The sequence below is a fragment of the Palaemon carinicauda genome, chromosome 8 (genome assembly GCF_036898095.1).
Source record: "Palaemon carinicauda isolate YSFRI2023 chromosome 8, ASM3689809v2, whole genome shotgun sequence".
NCBI lineage: Eukaryota > Metazoa > Arthropoda > Malacostraca > Decapoda > Palaemonidae > Palaemon > Palaemon carinicauda.
Genome location: NC_090732.1, coordinates 138,941,078 through 138,960,057, shown reverse-complemented (window position 1 = coordinate 138,960,057; position 18,980 = coordinate 138,941,078). Strand labels below are relative to the sequence as shown.

General features: G+C 38.0%; 1 protein-coding gene across 2 annotated transcripts in view; it reads left to right on the top strand.

Annotated features, from left to right (window-relative positions):
- Nucleotides 1–17,544, top strand: part of LOC137645977 (sal-like protein 1) — a 64,557-nt gene extending 47,013 nt beyond the window's left edge. For both annotated transcript variants that reach the window (XM_068379079.1, XM_068379080.1), the window contains exons 5-11: nucleotides 242–474; nucleotides 1,009–1,799; nucleotides 3,218–3,416; nucleotides 4,943–5,091; nucleotides 15,950–16,033; nucleotides 16,165–16,316; nucleotides 16,649–17,544. In XM_068379079.1, coding sequence (XP_068235180.1) covers nucleotides 242–474; nucleotides 1,009–1,799; nucleotides 3,218–3,416; nucleotides 4,943–5,091; nucleotides 15,950–16,033; nucleotides 16,165–16,316; nucleotides 16,649–16,822 — 1,782 coding nt within the window. In that variant the 3' untranslated portion in view covers nucleotides 16,823–17,544. The remainder of the gene's footprint in view (nucleotides 1–241; nucleotides 475–1,008; nucleotides 1,800–3,217; nucleotides 3,417–4,942; nucleotides 5,092–15,949; nucleotides 16,034–16,164; nucleotides 16,317–16,648) is intronic.
- The last annotated feature ends 1,436 nt before the right edge of the window (nucleotides 17,545–18,980 follow it).

Here is an 18,980-nt window from a genome sequence, read left to right as displayed (position 1 = left end):
TGCTATTGTTTTGAAGGGACTAGTAAGGATATTCTGATTGATATATCAAATACAGTGTATGATAATTCATGAAGAGGAAGTATTCCATAATATATTTTATGGAATACTGTAGTTGAGGTAAAAAAAACAAGTTGAAATATTTACAGAGAAAACATGTGTAAAGTATGTCTTGATAATTGTAATTCATGAAATTTAACTCTTTAAATAGAAAATATCCTAATCTTTGTTTTTATGTTTTCAGGTGTTGGTGTCCAGAATATTAGGTGTTAATGAAGAAACTGGAGATAAAATGGAGTTATACAAGTGTTTTTTATGTAGTGTTGCATTCCCGTCCATATCCAGATTACAGGCGCATCTTTCACAACACAAACAACGTTTTGTTTGCTGCAAATGTAACTTTTCCTGTGACTCAAGGGTTCAGTTTTCACATCATGTCCAGAGAGAGCATCTTTCTATGGCAGTACAGTCTCGCAGGTAAATAATGTTGTAGCCTATGTATAGCAGTTTTTTATGTTGGAGTAGACAGCAGGGTATTTGCATCCAGATATACTATAGACTTTACTAAATTGTAACTGACTTAAAATTAAAATACTTCAATTTATAGTATATGAAGTTAGTTATTTTTGAAGCATTGTACTTTTATCTGGATATTTTCCATTTAGAAAGGAAAGCTCCACAATTTAGTACAGTGCTATTATCATGTTTTGAAACTAAGTACACTGTATATTACGTGATTACCTGATAGCTACCTCAGATGATCCTGAATCTTAAACTGATATGATCAGAAATGTACACATTTTTAACTTGAAGTTAAAAAATTTCCTGGCAGTTGAATTCTGTAATTTAAAGATGCAGCATTTAAGAACTTAAAACTTGGTTGTATGGTTAAGCCTCCTTATATTCATCAATCTTAAATAGTTATGTATTAATAAGCTGTATAATGTCTTAAGAATTGTCATTTGATGTTATTTTTGTAGTTTTGTTGAATGTTTTCATTGATCTTTTCAGGGATAAAATAGATGTGCGAAGTGATATGAGTGATGATTCTAATAGTGCAGAGAATACGGTCACTGTAGCAGCCCTTTTATCTGCCTTAAGAGAAAAGGCTCAGGAAAATAGACCAGTGAACTTGGCTTCCAAGGAAACATATGAAGAGGAAGAGGAGGACCATGGCAGTGAGGACTCATGTCCAGTGTCACCCTCTTCAGAATCCCAAGAAGCTGGCGAATTACAAGAAGCTGGCAGTGGAGAAGATCTTTTCAAGATGTACACTTGTAGATTTTGTGGAAAGAAATTTGACAGGGCATTTTCATGCAACCGGCATGAAAGGGTTCATACTGGCTACAAACCATGTTTTTGTCGAGTGTGTGGAAGAGGTTTCTCGGAGCCTAGAAATTTAAGGCATCATGTTATACGCTTTCACAGTGATGGATCCTTGAGGCACCTGATCAAACGGGATCGTCGTAAAAAATTAGAGGAGGATTCACCTACACCTTCAGTGTCACCAGTCCCTCTTAAATACCCTGAAAGTCGCTTTAAAGATGTTTTAAAAGAGACTGCTAATAAGCTCATCACAAATTCAAATATAGATATGACTGGTTTATCCGGTCAGACTAATGGCCTAGAGATAACTCTCACTGCTAATATTCCTAATCATGAAGATGGGAAGAAAGTTGGCGATTCAAAAACTCCACCAATAACTTCAAATGAAGGATCAAAAGATCCTTCAGCTGACGTCAATTCCTGTGCTACAACATATACAACAAATCTCACGAAGATAATTGCTGCATCTCTTGATAGTAAGTTTCAGTACTTATTTATACTTCCCCGTAGGTAATATTTTGCATTATATTCCCCTATTTGTCTTGATAGTTCTGTATAAAGGCATGGGTATTCATTAAAGAAATTAATATTAGGCTTTTAACAATTTTGTGCAGTTCCTTAATAATGCCAATTTAAATGTTAGTATTCCATGATGTTTATTGAATGTTTTTAGAGTTACGATTATTAGCTCATTGGTCTAGTATTAAACGGTTACAATGTACTGTAGGTTAATCTTTGTTTTATAAGGTATCCTACCTTTTTTAATATCACAAGTGAAAAAATAAGTGCAGTATAATTTGTGGCAGTAGTATTGTACATAGTGTACAGTATGCTTTAGGCCTAATACAGTCGACTCTTGTTATCCACGTTTTTGGTATTCATGAATTTCTTATAACGTGAAAACGCTAAAATGTTAAAAATGTTAATATACTGTACAGCATTGTTTTGAAAATTACCAAAGTACTAATAATTAATAAAGAACGAAAGTCAAACGTGAAATTTAGTGTTGGAAATCGCCAAATAATGCTGTATAAATTAGGAAATTATATCAACAATACTCTTGATTATATGTAAGCATATTCTTATTATCGTCGGCTTGAAATGAGCTGACGACAAACCAAAATAAGGATCAGCACTGTAATTGCTGTTGCTAAAATGTATTTTAAATTGATAATAGAAAAGTACAAAACTGCTCAAATGAAGCTCGGTTAAAATACAAACCTGTTTTCTAACGAAATTAAAGGATATGTTTTAAGCCCAGACAACCATCGAACATAGATTTAAGCAAAGTATAAATTTATTTTATATGTATTAAGTTTACAAATTGTAAAGAAATAAATATTATTTTTAGAGAGAGAGAGAGAGAGAGAGAGAGAGAGAGAGAGAGAGAGAGAGAGAGGAGAGAGAGAGAGAGAGAGAGATCCTACAGTATTCATATGTACAAGTGATTGATATTAATGGTTATAAACGATACTCTTATTATTCGTATCTGCTCATATACTTGATAGTGGCAGCTTGCTCATCACCTCATTATACAGTACAGTATTCAGTGGTGATGTTAATTTCATTCTTAAACTTTGTAATGCATAATTAACGGTTAGTTACTTGCGGTAAAAAAGTTCATTTAGTTAAAATACAAAATTAGAAAATTTTGTATCCACAATTTTGACATACTGTACATGGCCATAACAAGAGTTGACTCTACTAGTACTGTAGTTTTATACATTGTTATAATGGTTGTGCTATTGTACCTGTATTAAACTTTCATTAACTATCCCGTAGGCAAGCAGCGTACATTATTCTAAGTCAAGTTTTGCTATAATTTCAGGGAGGTTAATGATGTATTACTACAGTACATAAATTTTTTCTAATTTTCTTGAATTTCGCCATTCAGATTCAACAAGAGGGAGCAGGCGGCATCCAAGTTTTATCGACTCTTTTCGTAATGATGAACTAGAACCTGGAGAAATTAGACTTGATCGACGTACAAAGATAATAGATGATGGAGAGAGTGGGAGACGCCTTGTCATAACTGATGATCAGTCGGATGAAGGTCTTGACCATTCTCCTCACTTTTCAAATTATGCCCCAAGGTAAATTTTTAGTATTCTCAGATGTTCTCATATACATTTTTATTTGTTGTTTACTTTTATGTGCTCTGATTATGTAAAGAAGAAAGTCCATGCTAGAGTAATTTTATAGCATTGCTTTTGCAAAGTTATTACATTGTCGAAGTTGTAAGTCCATCTAGAAAGCACAGAAAATGTGATAGGTTTTTAAAAATACTTTTTATGTATCAATCAATGCTTATACAGTATTGTACAATAATTTTGGAAGGTAATGAATGGATAAGGGATGGTCTGACAAATCAGCCTATCAATCATTTGATCCCAAGTTTACATTTTTGGTCTCTGTGGCCTTGGTGCTTGTGATGCACTTTTTACAACTTCCAGGGCTATACAAAAATCTCTTGATTCTGATCTTTAGGTTTGCATGATCGTTCTCAACTTATGTTTGGTTTTAGCTATGTTAATACTGCAATGAGGCCCTTGAACAAATGGGAGTCTGTAGATAATTTCCTAGTATAGGTCCACCATCGATAATCCAGTATGTCTTATAATCCAGCAGTAATGAAGGAACCGAATGAAATTATCAAATTATAATTGAAAAATATATATTTTATGTCTGGCATTGTTAAGAGTTTTAGACTGTCAGATTGTTAATCTTACACGTTTGTCTGTTGCTCTACTTCCCGTAAATGAACTATAAAAAGAGACCTAATTTCTCCTCTCATACAGTATTACTCATCAATTGCAAGTAAAACCTAAACTAACTTTAATACTCTTAACTTCTTTGGACTCTATTCACTTGCATATGTCCAGTCTTGATGTGATAGTGGTTGATGCAATATTGTATTGTATGTTACCGAGTTGAAAATAGCAATAGCCATGTCATAAAATCAACAAGAAACTATTTAGCCTTGAAAAAAAACTCGCCAAAGGCTAACTTGATTAATGCTATTGTAAAAATTCTGTTATACCTTGTAGTATTACCTTGCATAACAAAAGCTTGGGAGGTTGCATACCCACAAACAATCTCTCTCTCTCTCTCTCTCTCTCTCTCTCTCTCTCTCTCTCTCTCTCTCATTTAGTTTTATTTTGCTATTTAGAATTATATGGATTACAGTTGGAACCAATTCTCAGGAAAATATATATGATTGTTTTTGTCTTTGTATTGTATAGTTGCCATTTAAGCTACTGCCTATAACATATTTGATTTCATTATTACCGTCAATGTGTATGTTATTCCTAGCCAATTAATTACATACATGGAAGAAAAGTAACTATTATATCTAGGAAAAGTTCTTACCTTGGTAATAACAAAGACTAAAATCCACATTAACAGAAATTCTGTCCATCCTTATTACGCTATATTGTATAAAACTATTTTCCAAGGATGACTTAAAGCGCTCACTATAATGTACCTTTGTTACTTAGATCTAGTACTTATAATTAATGTAATCACATTTTTATTTTTTTACATTGTATTCACATTTTTCTTTATTGCAGATTGAATATAGTACAAGAACCAATTGTATTCACATTTTTCTTTATTGCAGATTGAATATAGTACAAGAACCAATTGATAGAGACAAAGCCCTTGTTCCTATCACTGATGACATTGGCCGTACCTTTTTTGAATGCCCATATTGCCGAAAACTATTTTTGAGTACATCCGATATGAATAGGCATCTTGATTTTCATGAAGGTAAGTTTGTCTTCTATAGAGTATTTAGGAATCAGTTTTCCCTTTATTGTATATTGAGTGTAATTGTTTATGAAATATTGAAGTATACTGCTCAGACTACAGTAATGGGATTAGTAACATATTGTTTAGTAATTACTTCCTGAGTGAGGTAAATATTGTGTTAGCAAGAAACAAGCCTAATTTACCCAGTTGCCCAAAGTTATCAGTTAGACATTGGTCGGAAGAATTAGGAGACTGCTTTTCTAATGGTTGCAGAACTTAAGTGTGCCTTTTAATATTTGAAGCTAATTGCTATACAGTAAAATCTCTGTATCCGCCGATTCCCCAACCGCTGATTTGACTATATGCCTTTGAACTTTTTACAGCATACTATTTTAAAAATATATTCGTTGAAAATAAACTTGACCTTGATTGCTGAACTGGAAGCACTGAAGAAAATTTTTAAACCCCATACCATTATATCACCATTCAGTAGACTAGGCTACTGTCAAGTCATGTTTCAAGTGAAAAGAATGTTGACCCAAATACTTGAAGGTTTCTCATATCCTTCCCTCTTTTTTTTTTATTTCCTTTTCCTTTATCTTGTTATTCCTGTTATTCATATATTTTTTATGTTAATTTCAGTCAAGTTTAATCCATAGAACCTTATTCCCTGCTTTATTCCTTATTCCATTTCTTATTCTTTATTATCCTTATTCCCTTATATTCAGTACAGTATTTCCAACTATATTTTATCTACTTATTTTATTTAATGCCAAAGGCTAAAAAGTCTATCCCATTATGTCCTCCTTTTTTTATTTAATTTTTATTTGTCTTTTCATTTCTGTTATTCACATATCTTATTGTTCATTTTGGTTTACTGTATATTTATTGCTTTTAGCTCTTATTCCCTTCCTTGTTCCTCCTTATTTCTTATCATTATTATTTCTCCTATTCAGTATTGCCCACTATATTCTGTGTTTATTTTGTTTAATACAGATTCTGTATATTTTTTTTCGTCTTTCACTAAGCAAAATCAATTTCATGCTACAGCAAACATTGCCCCTGTTATTATTTTTAACCTACCCCCTCCACTCGGCTACAGTCTGAATATGTGAAGTACAAATGAGATTTGGTTGTGTATTAAAGAAATATTTTTATTTAAGATTTTGTTAATAAAAAATGTACACTTTCAAAAAAAACTATTTAAAGATATATGAAATATATTCAGCTCTTCTTATCAGTCTTCTTTTTGATTTCTAATAAAACACATAAGTTGGAACCATATGGTCAGAAGAAAAAGGTCGATGTTGACAAGTCGATAACTTCAAGGTGCTAACTGGGTATAAAGGGAAATTTTATTTCAGTATGATTGTGGTGTTTAATCTTGATATGGAATTAACATTTAATAGAGTTGTACCTATTTCTCGTTATTATACCTTGAAAGATTTTTCTTTTAAAGAAAATTTTAAATTCTGTTAACAAATAAAAGTTATCAAATTGTTAGATATTTTATATAAATTCTAACTTTATTATTTTTTCACTTGAAAATAACACTGTGTAAATGAAATTAGTTAGAGCTATGATGAGATAAGAACATAAATACCTAGAAAGAGGGAGAGAAAGAGATAGAGAGAGATTTTCTAAATTTAAGGTCATGATGAGTGTGAGTCATGATGGGTTGTAATTCATTATGATATTTTCTTATGTTGAATGGAAGAATGAGAGAGTTACAATGATTTTGAATGTCTCAAAGACTTTTTAGTCCATCTGAGGAGACTCCACTTGCGCTTTGGTAGAGTGATTTAATTTAAGCACTTAGAGAGTTCTCATGATCTTGTCTAACTTTTTGTCTCTTCTTGTAGAATTGAGGAACATTGCCTAGTTTCCATCCTTGTGGTCCCTTTCTTTTATTGGCTGTCTTTCGTAACATTTTGTAAAAGTGTGGGCTTAATCTCTTCTAGTTCTATATCTCTTGGATGAATGTTATCTGGACCTCGTGCTTGAGTGTGTGTGTGTGTGTGTGTGTGTGTGTGTGTGTGTGTGTGTGTGTGTGTGTGTGATACAAGGATTTTGGGTGTCTCAGACTTTTTAGTCCATCCGCAGAACTCGTTTACCATGTTACTGTCTATTCCAAGTATTTGCTATTTTTTATGTAAAGAAATTGCAGTTCGTATCTGTTACCACTGGACTGATTTGTGCTAAATGTGAATAGATTGTTGTAATCTACATTTTTTATTCTTTAAGAATTTTAAATACCTCTATTAACTGTCCCCTTAGTTATCAAGTTTGTAGATAAAATAAGTTCAAATGATCTATCCTTCATCTATATCCAAATTGCCTTAGTGTTGGAACTAGTTTGGTGACCCTAGCTTGTACTGCTTCCAGTCTATCTATATCCTTGCGAGCCCAGAAATGGACTCCATATTCTAGATAGGGTCTTACTAGTGATGTGTACTGCTGTAGTACAGGGTCTTTGTTTCTGTACAGTATTTGAATTGTCTCTTTATGTAACCATTAGTTTTTTTTTTTTTTTTTTTGCTTTCTTTTCAGCCTTTTTGCTCTGTTGGGTGAACTTTAAATCCTTATTTTGATAATAATACAGAGATCTTCTTCCTGGTCCACACTTTCTATTTCACTATCTAGCAGTGCGTAATCTGATTGTGGGTTACTATAACCTATGTGCATGACTTTGCATTTCCCACAGTTGCAAGGCATTTGCCATTTTTGGGACCATTCTCCTAGCTTCATTAAATCCTCTCTTAAGGTAGTAGGTTGGCCAGGCCACCAGCCACCCATTGAAATACTACCGCCAGAGTTATGGGGTAGTTTGACTGGCCAGACATTACTACATTGGATCCTTCTCTTTGGTTACGGTTCATTATCCCTTTGCCTACACACAGACATCTAATAGTCTGGCCTATTCTTTACATATTTTCCTTTGTCCTCATACACCTAACAACACTAAGATTACCAAACAATTCTTCTTTCCTCAAGGGGTTACTGCACTGTAATTTTTCAGTGGCCCCTTTCCTCTTAGTAGGGGTAGAAGAGACACTCTAGCTATGGTAAGCAGCTCTTCAAGGAGAAGGACCCTCCAAAATCAAACCATTGTTCTCTAGTCTTGGGTAGTGCTATAGCCTCTGTACCATGGCCTTGTCATGTGTTCGAGTTTTCTTGCTTGAGGGTACACTCGGGCACACTATTTTATCTCTATCTCTTTCTCTTGTTTTGTTAAAGCTTTTATAATTTATATAGGAGATATTTAGTTTAATGTTACTAGTGTTAAAATATTTTATTTTTCCTTGTTTCCTTTCCTCACTGGGCTATTTTCCCTGTTGGATTATAGCCTCTTGCTTTTCTAACTAGGGTTGTAGCTTAGCAAGTAATTATAATAATAATAATAATAATAATAGTGATGATAATAATGATAATGAGGCTTCTATGTCTTCTGAGTTCCCAGCATTTTTTCCTAGTTTAGTATCATCGGCAAATTTGGCTATTCTACTAGTTAACCCTAAATTTATGTCGTCAATGTAGATCAGAAATAGCAATCAGCCAAGGACGAATCCTTGAGGTACTCCGCTTGTAACAGCTGCCCACTCTGAAACTTCTCCATTGACTACAACTCCGTTTTCTGTTTGTTAGCCAATCTTTGATCTATTCATCGGGCTCATCAATAATGCCTAGTACTCTAATTTTGACCATTAATTTTTTGAGGAATTTGTCAAAAGCCTTTTGAAAGTCTAGGTATTTGATGTCTATTACCCTGCTTTTGTCATAAATGTGCTAAACGTGGAAAAATTCCAAAAGATTTGTCACACATGATCTCTTTTGTCTAATTCCATGTTGACTGTTTATCAGAAGATTGTTTTTCTCTGTGTTCTTCCATTGAATTACTATATTTTCAATATTAAACTTAGCCGGAGATTATATAAGCTGCAGCTCTGCTGCTCGACAGAAAAACTCTACGTTCAAAATCCGCCAGCGATCGCTATGCAGGTAGGGGGTGTATTTCAACAGCGCCATCTGTCGTGCAGGTACTCAGTACTCAATGTAAACACAGAACTCAATTTTCTCTCTGTCGTGCCACCGGCAAGACCTACTTAATTCGCTGTTGCTAACTGGATTGGTTTTCACAACTTTTTGGTGAAGTACACGTTTCTAGTTTTGAGCTTTCGCTTTGCAGGCTTTATCTTCAATAAATCCTTGCATTCTTTTGTTGATATCGGATTATTTGTTGATGACTTTGGATAGTTTTTGAATTCCCCTTTGACTAATTCAAAATGGCTGACCCTTCTCAAGTCCCTAAATTCAGGAAGTGTAATGCTAGGGACTGTTCAAGGCGTCTTCCGAAGGCCTCTATCGATCCTCACACCGTTTGTTCCAATTGTCGGGATAAAACCTGTCAATTGGAAGATCGATGTGATGAATGCGTTGGGCTTTCGGAATTCGATTTTATCGAATTCCAGAAATATACACGTAGGCTAGAGAGAGATAGAGTCAGGAGAAGTTCATCTCGCTCCGTTGAATTTTCCTCTCCTCATGCCCCACAACCTATTCCTTCCCCTGTAGTGGTTGCTCCTGATCCCCCTTCTTGCACTCAAGAACCCTCGATGGCAGATATGATGCGTGCCATCCAAGCTCTGGGTGAGAGAGTCGAGTCCTTGGCTAGTGACCGTAACCAGCTCATGGCAGACGTCAAGGAGCTGAAGTGTAAGAGTGCAGTGGGTAGTGATAAAGTGAGTGGTAGTGTTGTGGATAGTGTTGCGCTTGAGGGTTCGTCTGTTCGTGCCTGTCGTCCTCCCAGTCCGGGACCTCTTACAAGCTCCCAAGCCCAGGGGAGAAGCAATGTCGTACGACCAAAGGGTTCGAGAGGCTTTAATCAGCGAACAGACGTTCCCTCCGTGGTTTCGGGCGTATCTACCCAAGATCGCCCCACCCATACGAAGACGAGAGAGCCCATTTATTCCTCGTCTGCGGAAGAGGTTTCTCGTAAGAAACCATGGACCAAGGTCTCGCGGCCTCTTAAGCGCAAGTCGGTCCATTCCGCGCAAGTCCAACGGCCCAGTTGTAGCCACTGGGTCAGTTCGGACTCGCTGCAGTCTTCCGACGACTGCTCACCTCCTAAGAGAGGCAAAGCGGTACCGCATCAGGCAGTAACACCGTCTGTTGCCGCACCTGCTCCTGTAGACCCTAAGTGGTCTTTGCTGCAGACCATGCAGTCACAGTTAACGTCATTGATGCAGGACTTTTGTGCGGAGAAAGTTGACGCTGCACCAACCTCTAGCCTACAACCACCCACGGTTGTGCGTCCGGTGGACGCTGAGGCTACCTTCTCCTGCACTCCAGCTGTGAGAGTCCCGCCACCCATGCGTTCCAGTGTACCCTGCCAGCCGCATGTTGACGTTCAGCGACGCACGGAACCTTCCGTTGACGTTCGCGAGATACAACAACAGTCTAAGTTGTTTTGTTTTGACGCGGTGCGTCAACCTCCGCAACCCAGTGTGGTTACCTCTACTCGCCCACATCAGACTAGACAGTCTGGAGTAGACGCTTTGCGTCCCCGCGCTGCTATGGTTGTTGCCAGTTCACAGACTGGGCAACAGTTCCATGACGTTGCGTCCGGTTCAGTCACGCGTGCACCCGTGCTGCCGGACTCAGCTGACCAGCCGATTCCTACTCCTTTGCCGCTTCCTCCTCAATTTTCAGATGATGGACTCTCTGATGATGACGACGCTGCACACATTGACGACCCACATACGGACATCGACGAACCCAAGACCACGCAACCCTCTTTGGACTTTAGAAAAGTTCTTGCTCCGTTCAAAGAGATGTATCCTGATCAGTTTGTGTCTGCGGCTCCACGCTCTCCTCCGTCAGAGTTTGCTTTAGGCACGCAGTCATCCGCGCCTGCCTTTACGAAACTCGTCCTCGCCCGCTCGTCCAAGAGAGCTTTACGAGTTTTAGGAGATTGGATGCAGTCCAAAAAGAACCTAGGGAAGACAGCATTTACGTTTCCCCCTGCGAGACTCTCTTCCAGATCGAGCGTCTGGTATGCCACGGGAGAAGTTCTCGGCTTGGGAGTTCCTGCCTCTGCCCAGGGCGACTTCCCAAGTCTAGTAGACTCTCCCCGCAGGCTAGCCATGAGACGCTCTAAGATATGTTTGTCTCCTTCAGACTTAGACCATCTGTTGAAAGGAGTGTTTAGAGCCTTCGAGGTCTTTAACTTTTTGGACTGGTGTCTGGGAGCTTTGAGCAGGAAGATCTCCCCTTCTGACAAGGAAGCTTCCTTGCTTATTATGTCCTGCATGGACAAGGCCATACGTGACGGATCCAGTGAGCTTGCGGCTTCGTTCGTATCCGGGGTCCTCAAGAAACGGGAAAACCTTTGCTCTTTCCTGTCAGCTGGAGTAACACCGTGTCAGAGATCGGAACTTCTTTTTGCTCCTCTCTCAAAGTGCCTTTTCCCAGAGGACTTGATAAAGGAGATTGCTGCCTCCTTGATTCAGAAAGACACCCATGACCTGGTTGCGTCCTCTGCCCGCAAAGCCACCCCTTTGCCTACCTTGTCTAGACCCAGGATGGACACTCCAGCGTCCAGATTCATTCCGCCCTTTCGTGGCAGAGCCTCCAGCAGAGGAGGTGCTCGTGCCGAAGGGAGACGTGGGAAGAAGAAAGGTACCAAGTCCTTTAAAGGCAGAGTCTGACTGCCACCTTCTTCAGACAGCAGTGGGAGCCAGACTCAAGAACTTCTGGCAGACCTGGGAGAAAAGGGGCGCAGATGCACAATCTGTGAAGTTGCTCAGAGAAGGGTACAAGATCCCGTTTGTACGCAAACCCCCTCTAGCAACGTCTCCCATCGATCTCTCTCCCAGGTACAGAGAGGAAGACAAGAGACTAGCTTTGAAGCAGGAGGTGTCTCTCTTACTAGAAAAGGGAGCGGTAGTCAAAGTCCGGGACCATCAATCCCCGGGCTTCTACAACCGTCTCTTCTTAGTGGTAAAGAAGACAGGAGGGTGGAGGCCGGTGCTAGACGTCAGTGCGCTGAATGTCTTTGTCACAAAGCAGACGTTCGCCATGGAGACCACAAAGTCCGTTCTAGCAGCGGTCAGGAAGGAAGACTGGATGGTCTCTTTAGACCTAAGGGACGCATACTTTCACGTCCCCATCCACCCAGAATCCCAACCTTTTCTGAGATTCGTTTACGAAAAGGTTGTCTACCAATTTCAAGCCCTGTGCTTTGGCCTAAGCACAGCTCCTCTTGTGTTTACGAGGCTGATGAGAAATTTTGCCAAATTCCTGCATTTAGCGGATATCAGAGCCTCCCTCTATTTGGACGACTGGCTTCTAAGAGCTTCTTCCAGTCGTCGCTGTCTGGAGAATCTAAAGTGGACTCTAGATCTGATCAAGGAATTGGGTCTCCTTGTCAATATGGAAAAGTCCCAACTGGTCCCATCCCAAACTATAGTGTATTTAGGGATGGAGATTCACAGTCAAGCTTTTCGGGCTTTTCCGTCGGCCCCCAGAACAAGTCAAGCCCAGGTATGCATCCAGAACATGCTAAAGAAGGAACGATGTTCAGTCAGACAGTGGATGAGTCTGATAGGGACGCTTTCATCCCTGGAACAGTTCGTTTCGTTAGGGAGACTACACCTCCGTCCCCTTCAATTTCACCTAGCTGTTTACTGGAAAAAGGACAAGACGCTAGAAGCGGTCTCGATCCCCATTTCCGAGAAGATGAAGTCGTCACTGACTTGGTGGAAGGACAGTATCAACCTCAGAGAGGGTCTGCCCCTGGCAGTTCAGACCCCCAACCACGTTCTCTTCTCGGACGCATCGGACACGGGCTGGGGTGCGACATTAGACGGTCGGGAATGCTCGGGAACTTGGAACTCGAATCAAAGAACGTTACATATCAACTGCAAGGAGCTACTGGCAGTTCATCTGGCCTTGAAAAGCTTCAAGTCCCTCCTTCAAGGCAAAGTGGTGGAGGTGAACTCGGACAACACCACGGCCTTGGCGTACATCTCCAAGCAAGGAGGGACCCATTCTATGACGTTGTACGAGATCGCAAGGGACCTCCTCACCTGATCAAAAGATCTAAACCTTTCTCTAGTAACGAGGTTCATCCAAGGCAACATGAATGTCATGGCGGATTGCCTCAGTCGGAGGGGTCAAATCATTCCAACAGAATGGACCCTACACAAGGATGTGTGCAAGAGACTATGGGCCACATGGGGCCAACCTACCATAGATCTCTTCGCAACCTCGATGACCAAGAGGCTCCCAATATATTGCTCACCAATCCCGGACCCAGCAGCAGTTCATATAGATGCCTTTCTACTGGATTGGTCCCATCTAGACCTTTATGCATTCCCCCCGTTCAAGATTGTCAACAAGGTACTGCAGAAGTTCGCCTCTCACGAAGGGACAAGGTTGACGTTAGTTGCTCCCCTCTGGCCCGCGAGAGAATGGTTCACCGAGGTACTTCAATGGCTGGTGGACGTTCCCAGAACTCTTCCTCTAAGAGTGGACCTTCTACGTCAGCCACACGTAAAGAAGGTACACCCAGGCCTCCACGCTCTTCGTCTGACTGCCTTCAGACTATCGAAAGACTCTCTAGAGCTAGAGGCTTTTCGAAGGAGGCAGCCAGGGCGATTGCTAGAGCAAGGAGGACATCCACTCTTAGAGTCTACCAGTCGAAGTGGGAAGTCTTCCGAAACTGGTGCAAGTCAGTATCAGTATCCTCGACCAGTACCTCTGTAACCCAAATAGCTGACTTCCTATTATACCTGAGGAAAGAAAGATCTCTTTCAGCTCCCACTATCAAAGGTTACAGAAGCATGTTGGCAGCAGTCTTTCGTCACAAAGGCTTAGATCTTTCCAACAACAAAGATCTACAGGACCTCCTTAAGTCTTTTGAGACCACGAAGGAGCGTCGTTTGGCTACACCTGGTTGGAATTTAGACGTGGTACTAAGATTCCTTATGTCAGAAAGGTTCGAGCCACTACAATCAGCCTCCTTTAAAGATCTCACTTTAAAGACTCTTTTCCTGGTTTGCTTAGCCACAGCTAAAAGAGTCAGTGAGATTCACGCCTTCAGCAGGAACATCGGATTTTCATCTGAAACGGCTACATGTTCTTTACAGCTTGGTTTTCTAGCCAAAAACGAGCTACCTTCTCGTCCTTGGCCGAAATCGTTCGATATTCCAAGCCTTTCAAATATGGTTGGAAATGAACTAGAAAGAGTCTTATGCCCTGTTAGAGCTCTTAAGTTCTATTTAAGACGAACTAAACCTTTACAAGGACAGTCAGAAGCTTTATGGTGTTCTATTAAGAAACCTTCTTTGCCTATGTCAAAGAATGCAGTATCCTATTATATCAGACTGTTGATACGAGAAGCTCATTCCCATCTGAATGAGGAAGACCATGCTTTGCTGAAGGTAAGGACACATGAAGTTAGAGCTGTCGCAACTTCAGTGGCCTTTAAACAAAATAGATCTCTGCAGAGTATAATGGACGCAACCTATTGGAGAAGCAAGTCAGTGTTCGTGTCTTTTTATCTTAAAGATGTCCAGTCTCTTTACAAGAACTGCTACACCCTGGGACCATTCGTAGCAGCGAGTGCAGTAGTGGGTGAGGGCTCAACCACTACATTCTCCTAATTCCATAACCTTTTTTAATCTTTCTCTTGAAATGTTTTTTATTGTTGTTTTTGGGTTGTCCGGAAGGCTAAGAAGCCTTTCGCATCCTGGTTGATTTGGCGGGTGGTCAAATTCTTTTCTTGAGAAGCGCCTAGATTAGAGGTTTTGATGAGGTCCTGTAGTATGGGTTGCAACCCTTGATACTTCAGCTCCTAGGAGTCGCTCAGCATCCTAAGAGGATCGCGAGGCTCAGTAAGGAAGACGTACTTAAAAAGGCAGAGTAATTGTTCAAGTCGACTTCCTTACCAGGTACTTATTTATTTTATGTTTGTTATTTTGAATAACTGCTAAAATGAAATACAAAATCCTTAGCTCATAATAATGTAAACAATTAATGCTGGTCTCTACCCACCCCCCTGGGTGTGAATCAGCTTATATAATCACCGGCTAAGTTTAATATTGAAAAATGTTATTTTTATAATAAAATAAATTTTTGAATATACTTACCCGGTGATTATATATTAAAGGACCCTCCCTTCCTCCCCAATAGAGACCCAGTGGACCGAGGAGAAAATTGAGTTCTGTGTTTACATTGAGTACTGAGTACCTGCACGACAGATGGCGCTGTTGAAATACACCCCCTACCTGCATAGCGATCGCTGGCGGATTTTGAACGTAGAGTTTTTCTGTCGAGCAGCAGAGCTGCAGCTTATATAATCACCGGGTAAGTATATTCAAAAATTTATTTTATTATAAAAATAACATATTGACTCAAAAATTTTGCAAGGCACTATAAGCTAGACACATGGGTTGGTAGTTGCCAGGTTCTTCTTTTGGTCCCTTGTAATGAGTGAGTGAGTGTGTCCTTATAGTTTATGTCGCCTACTATTCGTGGAGTTCCGCAACCTCGGGCTCGGGATTTAATTACTGTGGATAAGGAGGTTTTACTGTATATATTTATGAATTAGATTTTTCCTTAACTTAGATATTAATGTTAATTACATTCAAGTTATTTGATCAGTCATACATAACATGAAATGGTATTGACATTCCAAAATTCTCACTTTACCCTTTAAAGCCAAAGTACTTTCCTATGGGCACTATATACGAATAAGTTGTTTATCCAAAAACTATTGATAAAAAGATTTTTTATTTTTGTAAAACTAAGCATTTGCATTTTTATGTAGTAGTTGCTTGTAATGCATTCTTTTGGCTTGGTTCTTTGTTAACAGATTTACGACCTTACAACTGTGAATATTGTGACTACTCAGCGCGAACCAACAGTCAGCTTAAAGTTCATAAGATGCGTCATGAAGGTACAGTGTGTTTTGCTATATGCAGAAATAGTGCATGATGCATTTATTCATGGAGGGTACTTATTTACTTGAAGCATGAATATCTGTTCCTAAAGAATGTTATTAAAGTGTTGCTGTTTTTCATTTTTCAGGAATCAAGTTATATAGCTGTGATGTTTGCAACTATAATGGTGTGACACAGAGTGATTTGAACAGACATAAGAAGACTCAGAGTCACATTGCTCGTACTCAGAATGTTTGTTCAATGTGTGGTTTGGGATTTTACACTGCATCACAGAAACAGGTCAGACCAATTTGAGAGTAGCTTATATACTAGAGTTAGTAATTTGGCTTGGGCACCAATCACTCGGTGAATATAGTTCTCTCCTTTTTTTTTTTTTTTCAAATACAGTTTGGAGATTGAAATGACATGGAGCATAATATTTATAATTTTTTACTGTATGGAACCATAAAAGTGGTTGAAGTGACTTTATATCTCTAAACAGCCTTAGTAAAAATCAATGTCTGTTACTGTGCAAGTGAGTGACAATGTTGATTTTGTCTTAATAGCATTACATAGACCTAAGATTGCATTTATACTCTACTTTACTGAGGAAAAATTTTGTTTATTCACAGGTGCATGTGGTGCAATGTCATCCTGAAGTAGAAGGTGCTTCATCACTTATTCAAATGAGTCTTGGACCCCCTGTTGCTCCTTTGATGACAGGATCTGAATTCTCATCCTTGAGTAACTCTGGGTCTTCACCAACAACTCCTCCATTACCTCAAGCAGCAGCTACAGCTCAGTAAAAGTTGGAAATTTATATCAAGGGCGTATGGGCAGGACTGCTTTGTTTTAGAAGAAATACTCAATTAGTATTCATGAGAAATGAAGTCGAACATCTGAAGTATGATCTACTTTCATTTAGTTATCTTTCAAAAATATTATTTCCCACCTTATCTATCTCTTGGCTGTGTAGAAAATCCAATGCCATTTACATCTCCATTTGTGAAACTGCCTGTAATAATTTAGAATGAATACATAATGTCTTTGTAAATATATGCTTACAAGAACCATACAGCGTGGAAGGAAAAGTAACGTAGCAAACATATTCTAATGAAAAGTTTAATCAGTATACAACAGTGCATCAAAATTGAAACTGCTTATAAGAAAACAGTGCACCTATGTAATGTGAAGTGTAAGCATAAAGACTTCTTAATTGGGCATTAGATACAATGGTGCTTTACAATATTGTTAACTAACATTGTAGATTATGTTAGCTGTCTATCCTTTATCAGTGTTATAAGAAACGAGTGCTATTTAATACCTCTTACAAACATCTGAACAGAGAAACACGATAAGTAAAAGAGTTCCATGTATTAGATGTTCATCACACATCTTGTATATTTCAAAACTATTAGCTGTTTATATTGTGAATCTATAGCCATGCGCTCTCTCTCTCTCTCTCTCTCTCTCTCTCTCTCTCTCTCTCTCTCTCTCTCTCTCTCTCTCTCTCTCTCTCTCTCTCTCTCTCTCTCTCTCTCCAGTACGTATACTTTAAATGCCATATTCTTTATATTTTGGATTCTTGTTACAGCAGGGTTTGAACTGAGGTTTTGGAGGTCATTAAATCATTTATTAGGCTATAGCAAATTTATACTATTTTGTCATTTTCTGTACTTAAAGTGTATATGTAGACACACACGCATATATATATATATATATATATATATATATATATATATATATATATATATGTGTGTGTGTATATGTATATTTATATATATATGTGTGTGTGTATATGTATATATATATATATACATATATATATATACAGTATATATATTCATTCATTGACATACATACATATATATATATATATATATATATATATATATATATATATATATATATATATATATATATATATATATATATTCATTCATTGACATACATACATACATACATACAGTATATTCATTCATTCACATACATACATACATTCATTAATTCATTCATTCACTCACATACATACATACATTCATTCATTCATTCACTCACGTACATTCATTCATTCATTCATTCATTCACTCACGTACATTCATTCATTCATTCACTCACATACATACATACATTCATTCACTCACATACATACATACATTCATTCATTCATTCACTCACGTACATTCATTCATTCATTCACTCACGTACATTCATTCATTCACTCACTCACGTACATACATATTTAGTATATGGTATATAACTACAGAGGAAATTAACTCATGTTTTCATTCATATAGAATGTAATTTAATTAATTTTTCTTAATTTTGGTAGATTCTAACAAATGGTTTATATTTTGTTAACCGAGTATATACTTAAGCAATAAATGACAGACATTGTGTCAAAACTTATAAAACTTGGAAATTTATCAAAAAAAAAAAAAAATGGATCAAGAACCAACAAAGAATTATTGACAATGTACAGTAGAGAAAAGAATGTCCTGAAATCTCCCAGTGTATGGCTGCTTCTGATCCTCGCTTCATGAAACTGTCGATACCATGACTTGTAATTTTCTATCTTAAATATTTTTTATTGTTTTTTTGCAAAAATGTTGTGAGTAAAGACTTATGGAGTGGTGTTATAGACTAACTCCGTTCCTGTAGTGTATTCCCCATTAAGAACCTACATACTACATAAGTAGTAATAGTATATTTTTATGTTGATACCATGAGTCACAAAACTTTTTTATTTAATATGTGGCAGTTTTAAACAATTTGATATCTGGTGTGGTTTTTTTTTTTTTTTTTTTTTTTTTTTTTTTTTTTTTTTTGCCATTTGGTATACAGTGATGATCTAAATTTTCAAATCCATAGTTCTTTGACTATGAATTGTAAGTATTGGATTTAAATTTTATTATATTTCTAATCATAGTATTAATTTGGAACTGATTAAAATGCATGTCTGTT